General features: G+C 39.2%; 1 protein-coding gene across 3 annotated transcripts in view; it reads left to right on the top strand.

The window, feature by feature from the left end:
* mid2 (midline 2) overlaps positions 1-17,063 on the top strand; it is a 334,562-nt gene that overhangs the window by 276,402 nt on the left and 41,097 nt on the right. For all 3 annotated transcript variants that reach the window (XM_028459469.1, XM_028459470.1, XM_028459468.1), the window contains 2 exons: positions 369-512; positions 7,211-7,372. In XM_028459469.1, the coding sequence (XP_028315270.1) occupies positions 369-512; positions 7,211-7,372 (306 nt within the window). The remainder of the gene's footprint in view (positions 1-368; positions 513-7,210; positions 7,373-17,063) is intronic.

The following is a 17,063-nucleotide window of genomic DNA, read 5'->3' as shown; positions in this document are numbered from 1 at the left end:
GAGAGTTTAAACATGCCTGGTTGTCCAAGTGTTCAATAGTTATTACGATGGTACCGTTTAAAAAAGGAAAAAACAACAGAAAAGCCCCCCTACGCTGGTCAAAACGCACCGTAGGGGGCGACACCGCACCTTAGGGGGGGCAAAATTACTCTGTAGGGGCCCCTACACTCATCAGCACTGGCAGGAACCCTGCAGTGTATGTGATGAACTCAGCACCATGACTTAACACCGGCCCTCTCGCCCCAAATATCAGACCGCCCCTGAGGTGCTAATGATAATGATTAGCCACTCCAGGCCTGTTTGTTCTGTTGTGCTCTCATGGTGTTTAATGATGTAAAGATGCTTTTCCTTCCTGTTTCTTGCTGCAGCTCCCAACCCGCCCTCTATAAGAGACGAGCTGTGCACCGCCTCCCACGACACCATCACTGTTCACTGGACTTCTGAAGACGAGTTCAGCGTCACCTCCTATGAGCTACAGTACACCATCTACACTGGTCAGACCAACTTCATCAGTAAGTACACATACACATGGACATATTGGCTGCACAGTCTCATAACACACCTGTTGATACACAAACACACGACTGCAGACATTTTTTGTTGTTTTAGCAGAACCCAGATCCCAGAGTTACTTCAAACAAAGAAAAAAGGATTAGGTTAATAAATCATCATGATATAAAGTACAATGATTTAAAAAATAAATACAAATGATAATAATTAAAATGAGAACCACTGCTCTAAACCGTGAACAATATGTAAACTTTGAATGTCAGACCATCACATTAAGTACTATTATTACCAGTGTTCTAGTGGATAAGTAGCCTAACAATTAAAAAATTGTACTTGTGTAATAATGTCTGACATATTTCAACAGCAATGTCATAGAGCGCTAAAACAACCCATTTAGATCTACATGGGACAGGAGATAATTCTTTACACACAGTGTTGGGCAGATCTCTTTATGTATCAACACTTACAGTAATATCATTGGGGATAATAGACTCCAGCAGAGCAATGCTCCCTGGTACAGAACAGCAGTGATGGTTATAACTCACATTCAGAATATTTTCATTGATTAGGAAGCCTAACGAGGAAACCAATAGGAGAGAAACAAATTAGATTAAAAATGATATTTTCTAGTGTATTGTACAGCTGATTTAAGACATGGATGAGGTTTATTTATTAAAGGCTCAGTAATTGTGATTAATTGGAATTGAACTTTAGTAATTCAGAATGTAATTGTAACTTTCAGGGGAAAATAGTAATTTTATTTTTAAATGTAATTGGTAAAAATGACAGTCACCGTAATCATAATTGAGTTGTAATTGAACATGGATAATTGAAGATGTAATTGTAATTGACCCCAACTCATAACTAACTCAGCTGCATTCACCAACCAATCGTTTTTTTTTCCCTTTTTGTTAAGAAAACAAATCCAACAACTGTATTATTCTCACCACAAAAAACATAGTTCTGCTACTTGTAGTAACATTTCAGAGTTACAAGGTGTCTATGTAATATATATTTTTGTGAACAGGCACTTCTGAGGCCAAATAACAACGTTGTGTGTGTGTTAGGACACTGTGGAAGCTGTTGCTGTCATTGTGAATCAGAGCGTGTGTATTTCCAGGGCTTTGTGGGGTTTTTTTCTGTCAGTGCTGCCACAGTTACGAGCCTAGCGATCGATACATGGCATGAAAGGTAAGACGGGTGGATGAAATCTTTGTTTTCGAAAGTGGTGAAACAAAATCAATGAAAAACCAACGTCGGCAACTCGACAGAAGTGTCGACATCAGGTGTGTAGTTAGAGCCCCAGATATCATCCCAAATACTCATTCTCTGCCTTCATCACTTTGCTGCTTGGTTTCACTTGCTGATTTATTTCCTGCTGCTGCACTTTGACGACCCTGTGGAGGCAGCATTCACCAAGCCCCTGAAACCTCACATCCTGATGATGTGACCAACCAGAACACAAACTGAAAGATGGTTTGGAACTCAAGTGGGAGCATTTAACCACTTGGAATGTTAGCAAAGATGAAATGGTACAAAGTCAAGTGAAATGGCAGTCTAAATGGATTTCTTGCTTTCTCAGTTTCCCCTCAGAGGACTGTGTGGCAGCGCACTGCTGAATATCTAAATCACTGAGCTGAAATGTAACCTGATGCTTCAGATGGATGGAGTGCTTGAGCTGAATGGTGAAATGGAGAAATGTCAGGCTGCACAGGAGAGAGGAGAGGAGGTGCTGAAGGGATCAAAAAGTGATGAGAAGAGGGAGGCGCAAGTGTGTGTGTGTGCGTGTGTGTGTGTGGGTGTGTGTGTGTGTGTTTCTGCGTGTGTGTTCATGATGCAGATTAATCAAACCATTCTTTACTTCCACTTTCAAAATGTCCAATCATCTCCTCTCCTCCACCACAGCGATCATTTTTTATGGCCTAATCTGATTGTAAAGTCTGTATTTTTAATGTGATTCTTTTGAGGAATATTACAGATTGTCTACATCAGATTACAGCCGTCACATATCACATCACCATCATTCAAAAAACCTGATCCTTTTCGCAGATTAAAAGGATCAGGGGTCAAATTTGGCCCTTTGGAGCCTCCATTTCAGCCTGCAGAAGAAAGTGAAAATGACAAAGAAAACATGAATCATTGTGTAATGGAGACTCAACAATATTTGCAGGTGCTCACTGTTTTCCCAGTCTTTATATTGCATGATTGCGATCATTTCTGTGTTAAACTGTTGAGAAAAACTTAAAAAGCGTTCAGTTTTCCTCAAATTGTTAAATAACATTTCCTTTAACTAAATACAAATTGTAACTGATATCTGTCACTTATTGCTTGGATATTGTCATTTTTTTTTTACATTTTGTGTATTTTATGTATACGCAGTGCAAACTAGGACACAATAATGTTGAAATTACTCATTTGTAGCATCATTTTTTGAGATCAAACCGATCTGAATTTGGCCCCTGAACTAAAATGAGTTTGACACCCCTGTCCAGGCTTGTCTATAGTCTGATGTCACTGTAAATAAAATTCAAACAAATAACAGGTTGTTCTTATGAATGTATGTAAAAATTATAGTTAAGAATTACCTTTAGACATGCAATAATCCAAAAATGTACAGCCGTTTTTCCACACGAGTATCGGTTTAGATGCTTGTGAGAAAGCTATTGTTTCTAATTATCTGTGCCATAGTATATAATCATCTTAAAGATTTCAATCCTTGTTCTAATGAGAAATAAAATGAGTTAAAAGTGACCAAAAATGGTGGAAAAGGTGGTAAAATTGGTAACAGAAATTAGTTAAAAGTTACAAAATAGAGTGGGCAAAAAATGACAGACAAAGTTGTAAAAAGAGTTCAAAGTGTCAATATTGGCTTAAAAGTGGTGGAGAGGGGGTTGGGGTAATCTCATTTAAAAAGAAGGAACAATTAGTTTAAACTGGCAAATAATGGGCATGACAAATCCGTCAATGTGATTAAATTGGCAAAAATAAGCATGAAATCTGGTGAAAAAAAGGTTAAAAGTGACAATAATGGGTCAACATATGTGTCATTAGGTTGTAAAGTGGTGGAGAGGGTTTATGTGTCGAAAATGTCTTGAAAGTGGAAAAAATGTGCAGAAAAGGTATTGAAATGATAGCATAGTGCGTAGTGTAGCAAAAATGCTTTAAAATGAGCAAATATGTGGCAAGTTTGGTGTAGTTACAGAAAAAGGGTAAAAAATAATTGTTCAAAAAATATTTCTAGTTTCTTGAAGGCATCTGGCGACCCCTTCCTAGTGTCTTGCAACCCCAAATGGGGTCCTGACCCCAAGATTAGGAACCCCTGCCCTAGAAAGTAAAATAAAATCTGAAAGAATTTCTGGTTGTGATTCAGCTTTAAATATACCCAACGATCATATCTCGTATTTAAACTCTGATTGATTGATTTATATTGCCAAAGCCAAAATTCACAAATAAAAACAAGTTATTGTTAACTGTGGGTGAAGAAGTCACTCTGATGGTGATTTGTGAGTGTAGTAGTAAAAGCTTTTCCTAAATATAGCTGCATCCAACGCTAAAGGTGGAAGATAGAGTTCAGCCTTTGCTCCAACTTAAAAGTCCCCTTCCTTCATTCATTCTTAAAGACGCTCCACTTTTAAAGTCCTTATTTGTGTCCTGTGATGTATTTATATTTACTAGCAGTCTTTCAGCCATCACTTATGCATGCATTTGCCATCTCGCTCAATAATTCACAACCTGTCCCCACAACAGGGGACACGGTGAGCACAACTCGTGAAGGTCTTCCTTTCAGGGTTTCATTTTCCCGTTAGACTGCAAAGAGATTGAGACGGTTATGCTAACTACATCACTCATATAAAATCTAGCAATAGAAAAGGGTTAGCATAGCACTACTTTGTCTGCTGGTTTAAAGGTCGAGTTTAAATGTCCTGTTGTGTTGTTAGCACTATAGGCTACTTCTGAAAAGTTCCATTTCACCTAAATATTCCTAAAGCTATCATTCTAGCTAGCTCTAGCTCAGGGGTGCCCAAATTCTTTTCATTGACGGGCCGAAAATGAAAGGCGCTGCGGGCCTAAACTAAACGTTCATGTTGCAATGCATGAAATTACATATACAATATCATAACAGAACAAAATAAACATTTAAAGTAGTTTTGAAACTGAAGAACTCTTTTCTTTATTTTGTTTCATGGCATAACATTTTGAAATGTCTAAATATCTTCAGACATTTAGTGCAACAAAATGGGACACAACATACCCCGCCTATACGATCATAACACTATATCTTTTACTGCCTTCAACAATCCTTTAAAACTCAAGAAAATTAATGTAATTGGACATCAGCTATAGATTTATTTGTTATAAATCACTGTACTATATTACATTAATTTTGGTTAAAATAGAAATTATATAGAGTACTATATAGAGCACAACATGCTAAAAAAAAAAAAAAAAAAATTCAAATACGGGCAACAGACCAAAACCAATTTCTTGGGGGCCAACTTTGGTTCGAGGGCCCCAAATTGGACGACCCTGCTCTAGCTAATCAGCTCATGCTAACCAGCTGTTAGCAAACCAACAGCAGGGTTCTCACCAGGAATTTTTCACAGCATAGGGGGATTGGGTGGCGCGCGAGCAAACTCTCTGAGGGCCAAATTTAGTGAGGTTAAGCTAAAGTTTTTTCTTTTCACTTTGTTCCAGCCTTACTTAAAGGATAAAAGTTATTTGTCGAATTGGTAATGATGAACGTAGTTAGAGAATTACTCATCCTTGGTGTATATATATATAAATATATATACATCATAAAATAAGGAGAACTTTATTTTCTTTTTGTGGAAGGTCACTATGGTAACAAGAGGAGAAGCAGTTAGCAGGAGATGTCTATGGCATGTTAGAGCCTGACATGTAACAACATAAAATTAAAATACATTTTTAAAAAATGTAAGAAAACCCGAAATGTAATAACTGGTCGCTGCATTTGTTATTGCATTATGGGGCAGGAAGAATATTGTTCCCCTAATAATGTAATAACTGTATTACATCATAGAGCGAGATTACGTGTGTGTGTGTGCGTGTGCGTGCGTGCTTATATTTATATATTTTGTAAGTTTTTACATTTGGGCTTAGCAACTTGTTTCATCATTGACCAGTTGTAACATTTTTGGATTTTATGAAATGTTTTCTTACATTTCGGGTTGTATTACTTCTTTTTTATAACAATGCGGGTATTTTTACATTTCACGCTCTAACAATTTGAATAAGAAGCTATAGATATATATTTCATTGCCTCTGTAGTAAGACATATTATTGAAACTGCTACTAAAAGTACTGAAGCTATTCAGCCAACCCTGCGTTCTAACTGATCTTAATAATGTTCAGTCCTTGATCTGGTTGTGCTTTACCTATAGGCTAATGTACTGATGGAGCATTGGGTCAAGTCAAGGTCAAAATAACTGTGATATTAAAATTGAAGTTAAAGTAAAAATCCCCAAAGTTCCGTTTGCCATAAGCAGAGGTGAAATCAACAGAATACAAGTACTCATGTTACTGTAGTTGAGTTGCTTTTATGGGTACTTGTACTTTTTTGTGCATTTTTTTAAATCTGTAATTTTACTTGTACTTAAGTACATTTTAAAAGAAGTAAAGTAATTTGTTACATTTCTACACCCAACTGTTACTGAGTAAATTATTTATTTTTTTTGTTTTAAAATGATCAACGGACATTGTTTTAACTACAAAAACTGAGATGACCAGAAAACAATCAAATACATCACATCATAGTCGACCAATCAGATTAAACGAAATGCACGGTGCCAAAAAAGCATTGCATGTTCATAAATGTAGCCATACTTAGAGCCTGAGAATTGGTTTTTTTTAAATTGCATTATTTGGTGTTATTTTATTTAAGAAATAATTGTATATTTAGACAAACCTTTAGTTTTATACAGATGCCTTTGTGGAAAATAAAATAAGTTCCAATTGTGCAAGATTTGGTTTCTTCCTTTTTAAGTTTATACATGAGATGTTTACTTTATGCAAGGAAACCGTGGCAAGATTAATAAACAAAAAAAATAAACTTAGGGGCTGAAAGTAACTAGTAACTTTTACTTTGAGTACTATTTAATTGAGCTACTTTTTACTTGTACTTGAGTATTTTATGTAGGACTTACTTGTACTTGGGCTTGAGTACAATTTCAGTCAGGTAACAGTACTTGTACTTGAGTAGAATATATCAGTACTCATTACAGCCCTGGTCATAAGTGATCCTCCAATGACGTTTTCACACTGAGCAGCTTTGAAATGAAGCACACACCAAGTGGAGTTATTGTGGTACACTCCATCCTTCTCCAAACGTTTAAACCCATAGCCTATCACAGTCCTTTGCCCTGAGGCCATACTTCTGTTGGTATATAGTGAGCTCTATGGTCGTAATGGCTAACAACTTCAGCGTTATGAACACGTTGCATTTCCTTTGGGAATCTTGTTAGGACAAACTTGATGGAAAAGGTAATGGCATGGATCAGTGTGTACACATAAATGTTGCATAACATGGAGAGCCATCCTGTCTCTGAGCTTTGCTTTGTGTGATGACTCACTTGTGGTTTGAAGGCACACGTTTTAAGAACCTATTTTGGCCTGAATCAGCAAAGCTCTGCAAAGTACCAACAGATACTAATGCTGAGCTTTTTTTCTGTGGCTTTACCAGGCTTGTACAACTCAGCAGACAGCTGGATGATCGTACCCAACATCAAGCAGAACCACTACACGGTGCACGGCCTGCAGAGTGGTACCCGTTACATCTTTTTTGTCAAGGCCATCAACCAGGCAGGAAGTCGCAACAGTGAGCCGGCCCGTCTGAAAACCAACAGTAAGTGCAGACATCTTTTTATCCATCTTTAAAAGGCATTTCATACACAAGGCAAATCAATGTGCAACAGAAAACATTCAACAGCTTAAAATCTATAAGAACATTAAAGTCAGCAACAGCAAAAGACATTTAAAATCATCAACCAACATTATGTCATAACATTGTTAAAAATCTCAATCCTATGCAGTAGAGAAAAATAATGTCTTTAACTTTTATTTAAAATTGTTCACATTTGATGCTGACTTCAGCTCTGCTGCAGTTTGTTCCACTTCTTTGCAGCATAACAACTAAACACAGCATCACCATGTTTACTGTGAACTCTGGTCTCCACTATCTGACCTGTGTCCATAGATCTGAGAGACCTGCTGGTTTCAGACCTGACTAACATGTCACTGATGTATTCTGGACCAAACCCATTCACAGATTTATACACCAGCAGCAGAACTTTAAAGTCTATTCTGAGGCTGACTGGGAGCCAGTGTAAAGACTTTAAAACTGGAGTAATGTGTTCTGACCTCTTTGTTCTGGTTAAGACCTGAGCTGCAGCGTTCTGAACCAGCTGTAGCTGTTTGATGCTGTTTTGGGGGATTCCTGTCAGAAGACCATTACAATAGTCCAGTCTGATAAAAAGCATGGACCAGCCTTTCCTGATCTTTCTGAGTCATTAAGCCTTTCACTCTGGAGATGTTCTTTAGGTGGTAGAAGATGTTTTTGTGATAGATTTGATCTGACTGCTGAATGTAAGATCTTAGTCAATCAGAACACCAAGGTTTTTGACTTGGTCTTTAGCTTTTAAAGATCTAGACTCAAGATAATTGCTGACAGCAGTCCTCTTTTCCTTGTTACCAAAGACAATCACCTCCATCTTGTCATGATTTTGTTGAAGGAAGTTTTCACTCATTCAGCAGTTTACTTTTTCTAAGCAGTTACAAAACACCTCAATGTGACCATAGTCATCTGGGTTCAGTGATAGATATAGTTGTGTATCATATCCGTAGCTCTGATAATCAACCTTACAGTTCTGTAGAATGTGTCCTAAAGGAAGCATAGAAAGGCTAAACAGAAGGGGTCCAAGAACAGAGCCCTGAGGAACCTCAACCTTCAGTTCTCTCATGACAGGTGTATCTGACATTTGTCTCACACCAATATATTTTAATAGATTTAGAGTAATAATAAAGATTTTCTCAAAACAGCAGTCATGGTCAGTCATTCGCAACACATGATATTTTGACTCCAAAAAAATACATTACAGAAAAATACACCAAAAGAATTTTTTTTAAAAATGAGTAAAAAAAAAAAAACAACATATTCATCATGTGCATGTCTCATAGAATTAAACCAGAGAAATTGCACACACTATTTTACTTTGCACCTGCAAATATACCCCTTTATAATGCTACAGAGTATGTTGTTATTATTATGCCTATAATTGACAACTCTACTTAAGCTCCCACTATATGAATACATACTTCCGACGGGCACTCTACTAGTATTTACAAAATGAGATTTTTTAAAATGTGTGTTATCACTAGTTCATTCCACCATTATGCTCTGTATCATGAGTTGAGGCACACCTGAGTGAAAACAGGAAAGAGCAAAATAATTCTCACAGCACATACTGTACATACCAACTAGACAGGGTGTGCTTACGCAGACAGAACTCCATTCCAACAAAGACAAAACTTAAAGAACATATTATCAAGCAAAAAACTAACAATACAGAACCAACAGTAGCAAATTATGTTCAACTGAAGAAAAGCCCCAATGAGAATGGACCTTAAGACATTTGACTAATATGACCTAAATTATTTAATGTGCCATTAAAGCCACTCTTACTCTTAATTACCCACATGCCAATACCCTGTTTGTATTTCATTTAATTTCAATACTAGTGCATTGGAATAGATTTTTAAAGAAAGAAGTCCAAGCCAACATTTTGGTCTTTAAAAAAGAAGCTTGTTTTCTATAGTGATCATTCTATCCTTAAATACCTCAAAGCAAAGGGCCTCTTCACTGTCTAATGGTCACAGAGGAACTTTTTTATTGGCTTTTCGTTTTAAGGAATATTTTACATTAGATGCAAGTTTATAGTTATTAGTGAACAGGGATTTCTATTGAACGCTACCTTTTATATCCCACCAGTTCAGTCCCTGGGTTTTATGGGACACTGTCCTCTGGTTCCAGAAAGAACACCAAACTATCTCCAATACTTTAATCCCTTTTGATTTCTTGTACTTTGTTATAACTAGTGTTCTTCCGATGCCCTTTTTTGGCCCAGTTGCGTAGTATCGGCTGATACCGAGTGTTTTTAAAAAAAATATGACTTGGATGTAAAAATCATTGCTATCATGGCTAGGTCTGGCACTGGTTAAACCTTTGTGAAACAGAAAAAACATACCAACACAGAGTAAATACTTATTGTCTACCTGGTATGGGTGACAATAATCAAACCATAAGGAACAACTTGTACAACCCAGTACACAATAGCAGCAGTATTAAATCAGAAACAGTTCATTGTTATTATTATTATTCATAATAATAATAATAATCCTTATTAATCACATCACAGTGAACATATTTCTTCTGCATTTTACCTATGTGTAGCCGTCGTCTGACACAACATTGCGGGCGCTCCGGGAAGCATATTGGGGTAGAGGAGGGAGGGAGGCCTGCTGCATACCCGAGGTGACGGCCAGGGCGAGAACGGAGTGGGCTTTCTGTTTCTAGCGGCGGACGGCAAACCGGTGTTTCGGTTTACCTCCCTACTGAGATTATAACCCTAACCCTAACATAATCCAATAAACAAATAAAACACGTGTCCGTTCACTTTGAAAATAAAAATAAACAAAAATGAATAAAAAAATTTTCAGCAAAAAGTCATTTTTTGGTAGTGCGCATGTGCACGCATTCGCATATACGTGCATATACAATCTCAGTACGATGCGACACTGGGCCATAGCCAGGCAGGAGGCGGTGCCCGCGGACGCCGGTGCATCCCGTGCAAGCGCACCTATAGTGAGTCCGCCGTTTGCTCGGAGCCGGCCACGTTGCTAGACGGGGGAAGTCGGCTGGCCAAGGGGAGCGGAGCGGCCCCACAGCGAGGACTGTAGCCTTCTGCAGGGGGGAGAGGATGAGACCTGTATTACTCTGGAGGGAGTGGGGTGGCCATAGACCCATCGGTGTGGATAGGGAGTGACCGCCGACGAGGTAACGGGGGATCCTTCGTCGTTGGTGTTTGGTGGGTTCTTCCGTTCGGCAGACTGGGTATTAAAAGTAGTTTGAAGAAGAGTTTGATGCCTTAAATCGGCGATATCAGCGTGTTGATAGTTAATACTTGCCGATACCAATCCAGCTTTTTAGTGCTGTATCGGGACTCCTCTCAATACTAGTATCGGTATCGGCACAACATTAGTTATAACCCACATAGGTCTCTGAAAACAGTTATACTCCTATTTATCTTAATCAAGATAAGTCAGGAAAAATGTACTGTTTATAACATTTCATGAAATAAAAGTTATCTTTTTCAAAATTTGGATTTGTTTGATTTCCTCTGCAGACTGCAGCTATATGCCCTCACCTTTGACACTTGTAACATCTGAGTGGTGGGGGGGGGGGACATAGACCCTAACTGGGAATCTCATACATCCCATTATTACTTTGTTCGGTATCAACACATCTTTAAACTTTGTCATTCCTGATGGGCCTTTCAACCTGTTTTCCTGTTTTTAACAGTCTTTTGATTTCCCTTTGTTCTCCTGGATCGCTGCTTCTCAAACTTTTTAAATCCAAGTCCCCCATTTGTCTGACTAAAACATTTTGCTCAGAGTTCTATGAAAAAACACTATAGAGCATAATAATGGAATGAATAAGTGATAACACACATTTTAAATAATTTTATTTTGTAAATAAGTGAAATGAAACAGTATTTAGTGCCTCCTGAATAGATTTATTTCTAGTTTTTAAACTTTCCTGTGATCTTCCTCCTGATGTGGGACCAAGAATGATTCTTGTATTTTCAGTTCATGTTCTAATCAAGATCATTTCTATCATCATTTTGTGTGTTTTTGTGTCATTTTGGTTTTTTTAGTGTAATTTAGTGTTTTTTGTTGTTTGTCTTTTCTTTTTATAATTCAGTATATGCTTCTCTTTTTTTGTGTGTTTGTGTTGTCGTTTTGTGAGTTACTGGTAAAATTTAGTATGATTATAATTTTTAACAAAAATAAACATTACAAAACGTCATATTTTTAATGCTTTTATTTGTTAATCTTCCTCTCTCTCTCTGTCTGTCTGTCTTTCTCTCAAGTACCCCCTGTAGTGCCATCGTGTACTCTTAGGGGTACACGTATCCCCATTTGAGAAACATTCCACAATAGGAATACCAGTGATTACACTTTATTTATTCCAAAGATTACTGGTATCTTTTTCTCTGATCCACTTTCACAAACATTTTGCCTTTTCTTATCCTTGGTTTTCAGTTCAGTTTGCATTTTATTGAAAACCTTCCATCTCTCAGTACTTTAATCGTTTTAGTATCTACTAGTCTACCTTATTTTGTCGGCCCCAATGGGCCCCTGCTCTTCCACTTTAATTTCCCGTATGATTTTCCACTCGTCTCTCTGTAGCTGTGTTTCCATTACAGATTTCCGCAAAATAAAAGCGATATTTCTAAATCTCGACAAAGTAAAATTGCGCGTTGAACATGTTTCCACTTAAGGTTGTTTTGGGCAGGAGCCTCGTAACTCCAGTGAAATCTCACCCCGTGAGACTGCTCTGCAGGAAAATGGAGGCTCACAACCTCCTTATAACACTCTGTATTCCTTTGTTGTTTCATGTCTAATGTGGCAGTAATAATGCCACATTAGACGTAATAATAATATTAAGAAATGTCTCAGTCTCCTCTACTGTTTGCACGTACTGCACCATGTTTTCCATGAGAGAAGTGGTCATGTGACGTATATTTGCGGAAAAAGTGTCTGTAATTCCTTGTCATGAAAGCGTAAAAACTTTTTTGCAATATTTGAGTGGTTTTTGGAATTTCAGGCGTTTCCATTACTTTTTAGATATTGCGCCTTTCCAAGGGTAACCAAAACTAGGCTTGTGTCTTCCTTTGAACAGGTCACGCTTATTTTTCTGCTCTGCTCTGATGTCTTTTTTATCCTGGGTCCTATTTTACCATTTTCCTCTGTCTTCTCTTTATGCCAATCTGTCAGTCCAAAAAAAAATAAACCCTGTTCCCACCTGCTCTGCTCTGGTTTGTTCAGCATTTTTTTTATCCTCCTCTCCCTCTCTCCCTCAGTAACTGATTGCTGATCTGAGTCAGGTGATGAGCTCAGAGACAGGCTGAGCCAAAGAGGAGGGTAAATTTAACAACAACTGAAATAGCCTCTGCAATTGTGACATACGAGTTTTGCGCTATTGATCTTTATGTAAGAAAAATGCTTCTTTCATGTTTGGTCATAAACGCCGTGCTGTGTTAAGCTATGTTTTCTTTGTTATTCTTTTGTCCTCTTCTTTTATTCCACCTACTTTCTCATTTGTCTGAAGCCTCTCACTCATCGGCATGGATCAAGCCACCTGTTTTTGATTAGAATGGCTCACAAAAGCAACTGATCACAATTATCTCACTCTGATAGGCTTATTAGCATTTTCTCTTTTCTCTGTGAATTCTAGTTGCAAGCTTTAGAGAGAACAGCTATCGTTCTTTGTGCACTCTTTGGATAGATTTAAAGGCTTGGCACTGTCATTTTTTTTTTTTTTCAGGACGAGAGGCTCTTGGGGCTTTTAGCCAAAGCGCATCATTTTTCAAGCAGAGGTTGTGAGACAGAGAACGCAGTGACATGCAGTGTCTACAGACACTGCAAAGCCACGCATCGGCCTTATCTGTTCAAAATGAGTAACTCAGAAGTAAACCCAAACTGCTTTGAGAAGATAAATCACCTAATAAAAGAAAGAAATCCTGAAGTCTGAACATTGATTTACCCAAACTGAATTGGCAGAACTGCCTGAGGATGTAATTTACCTTGGGTGACATATAAGCATTGGGAAATGAATGTTCCGTTTTGTTCCAAAAACATCAAATATTGTCATCCGTACATAGAGGATGCTGAAGTCTAAATGCGTCCAGGATCAAGAATTATGGCTTCCGTAGCACGCCGCACACAGAGCGGATTCTGTCGGACCGAACAGGACCAAACATCCTGAGAAGACCGCTGCACCCCTTTTTACTGCTCAGGCCTCATTTATAAACACTGCGTACGTAAAAAAAAAAGAAAGTGAACGCCACTTATAAGCAACATTTGGGACTTATTAAAAAAAAACATAGAGAGATAATGTGTGCACCTCCACGGCAGCTCAGACTCTGCCGTACGCACAAAATCACAATAAATTAAAGACAGCTCTGTGAAATTGATACATTTGTGTGAAATAATCAAACATTGCACATTTCACAACACATATCATATATTTGCCAAAAACAAAGGAGGAAAAAAATGATACTGACGCCCCAGAGTGACATGCGTGCACAAATACAGTTTTATATTAATGATAATAATAATAATTATAATTGTAAACAAAAGCACATGATCATTGCGCAAAACTGCTGATCAATTGGCCTCAACACTTGTAGCTGTTATAAAGGAACACGTACACAATGCGTAAAGACGTACAGTGGCTTATCAGGCACTGCTGGAGGACGAGGTGCACAGGAGACTCTGGTCTGAGCGGATCTACAGAGACCAGCGAGACCTATAGGCAAGTAATGTATTGAATACACACGAGTAATTTGTCTTAGTGAACTGTGCTCTCTCTGATAGTGTAAACATTAAATAATAACAATCAACTAGAATAAATAAAAATAAATAAAAAAAGAAGTATAACATAAAAATAAAGAGTAGTTAGACTAATAATAATCAACTAGAAAAATAAAAATAAATAAAAAAAGAAGTATTAACATAAATATAAAGAGTAGTTAGACTAATATGTGCAAACTAAATAAATAACAAGATAATAATAATAATAGTAATAATAATAATAATAATAATAATGAAATGAAATACAAATACAATAATAATGATAAGATAATAGTGCAGTAGTGCATTGATGAGTAGTGCAGGTGAACATTTAAATGAAAATATTATGTTCATGAACATTCTCAGTGACAGGTTGATCCAGGGTTGTTATGTTTAGTTCCATGGTTATTTCACAGTAACAGAAACAGGTCTGACACTCTATGACTGTGTAGTGTTGATCAGAATGACAGCCTGGGGGAAGAAACTGTTTTTATGGCAGGTTGTTTTGGCGTACAGTGATCTGTAGCGTCTGCCAGAGGGGAGGAGTTTAAACAGATTGTGTGCAGGGTGTGAGGGGTCTGCAGTGATGCTCCCTGCCCGTTTCCTGACCCTGGACAGGTATAAGTTTTGGATGGAGGGCAGATCAACACCAATGATCTTTTCTGCAGTCCTGATTATCCGTTGTAGTCTGTGTTTGTCTAGTTTGGTTGTAGATCCAAACCAGACAGTGATGGAGGTGCACAGAACAGACTGAATAATGGAGGTGTAGAACATGATCAGCTTCAGGACATGATCAACTTCAGGAGTTTCACAGAGGGGTCCCCTGAGGTGCAGTCATTGGTGTTGAGGGAGAATAGAAGTGGGGAGAGAACACACCCCTGAGGGGCGCCAGTGCTGAGTGACCGGGTGCTAGATGTGATGCTTCCCAGCCTTACTTGCTGCTTCCTGTCAGTCAGGAAGTTGGTGATCCACTGACAGGTGGAGGCCGGCACTGTGAGCTGGGTGAGTTTCTGGTGTAGGATGTCCGGGATGATGGTGTTGAACGCAGAGCTGAAATCCACAAACAGGATCCTAGCGTAGGTCCCTGGGGAGTCGAGGTGATGCAGGATGTAGTTCAGTCCCATGTTGACTGCATCCTCGACCGACCTGTTTGCCCGATAGGCAAACTGCAGGGGGTCCAGCAGGGGTCTTGTGATGTCCTTCAGGTGGCTCAATACCAGCCTCTCAAAGGACTTCATGAATACGGACGTCAGGACAATGGGTCGATAGTCATTGAGTCCTGTGATGGCAGGTTTCTTTGGGACTGGGGTGATGCTGGAGCTTTTGAAGCAGGAATGTACTACACACAGCTCCAGTGATGTATTGAAGATACATGTGAAGATGGGGGCCAGCTGCTCAGCACAGGCTTTCAGGCAGGAGGGAGACATTCCATCTGGTCCTGGAGCCTTTTTGATCTTTTGTTTCTTGAATAGCTGGCACACATCTCTTTCATTGATCTTCAGGGCAGGTGGGGGGACAGAGGGTGAGGTATGGGGGAAGTGGGGAGAGCAGGAAGGGCAGAGTCCAGGTGATGGGCTGATGCTAATGAGCTGGGGGGTGGGTGTGAAAACCTGCAGTAAAAGCTATTCAGGTCTTCAGCCAGTCTATTGTTACCTGTAGGGTGGGGGGAGGGTTTCCTGTAGTTAGTAACCTCATGCAGGCCTTTCCACACTTCTGAAGGGACTTTGTTTGAGAAGCTTTGTTTTAGCTTCTCAGAGTAGCACCTCTTGGCTACTCTGATCTCCTCGGTTAGTGTGTACTTAGCCTGCTTAAACAGGACCCAGTCCCCACTCGTGTAGGCTTCCTCCTTAGCCTGACGCAGCATCCTAAGTTGAGGTGTGAACCAGGGTTTTTTTGTTGTTGTATGTGCAGAAAGTCTTGGTCTACACACACATGTCCTCACAGAAGCTGATGTAAGATGTCACAGTGTCAGTCAGTTCATCTAGGTTGTCTGATGCAGCTTCAAAAACACTCCAATCAGTACAGTCAAAGCAGTCCTGTAACTCCTGCTTTGACTCCTCTGTCCACCTCTTTACAGTCCTTACGACAGGTTTAGCAGATTTAAACTTCTGCCTGTAAGTCGGGATGAGGTGAATCAGACAGTGATCAGAGAGCCCCAAGGCTGCACGGGGAACAGAGTGATATGTATCCTTTATTACAGTGTAGCAGTGGTCCAGTGTGTTAGCACCCCTGGTCGGGCACTTTATATGCTGTCTGTATTTAGGGAGTTTGTGGGTTAGATTTGCTCTGTTAAAATCCCCGAGAATGATAAGCAAAGAGTCAGGATGTTTTTTCTCCATGTCTGCTATCTGGTCGGCCAGGTGCTGTAACGCCTCTGTTACACAAGCCTGAGGTGGGATGTAAACACCGACCATGACAAACGAGGAGAACTCCCGTGGAGAATAAAACGGTTTACAGTTTATGAAAAAACTCTCCAGATTAGGGCTACACGTCTGCTTCAACACTGTGACATCTGTACACCAACCTTGGTTAATGTAAAAGCATATTCCGCCTCCCCTCGTCTTCCCAGAGAGCTGTTTTACGCGGTCCGCTCTGAAGAGCTGAAAGTCCGGTAGATGTAGAGAGCTGTCCGGGATGAGTTCACTGAGCCAGGATTTAGTAAAACACAGGGCGGCGGATCTGCAAAAGTTCAAGTTTCTGGTGTTTAGGAGCAGCAGTTCATCCATTTTATTTGCCAGAGAGCAGACATTCGCCAGGTGAATGGATGGAAGCGCAGTGCGTAATCCCCGATGCCTCAGTTTGATGAGCGCGCCTGCTCGTTTACCCCTTCTGCTGCGTCTCCTGCAAATTCCATAGAGAGCTGCTGCTCCCCTGGTGAGAATCTCCGCATAACTTTCTGGTTC

Source organism: Gouania willdenowi, chromosome 10 (genome assembly GCF_900634775.1).
Source record: "Gouania willdenowi chromosome 10, fGouWil2.1, whole genome shotgun sequence".
Taxonomy (NCBI): domain Eukaryota; kingdom Metazoa; phylum Chordata; class Actinopteri; order Blenniiformes; family Gobiesocidae; genus Gouania; species Gouania willdenowi.
This window is presented reverse-complemented; position numbering and strand designations above follow the sequence as displayed.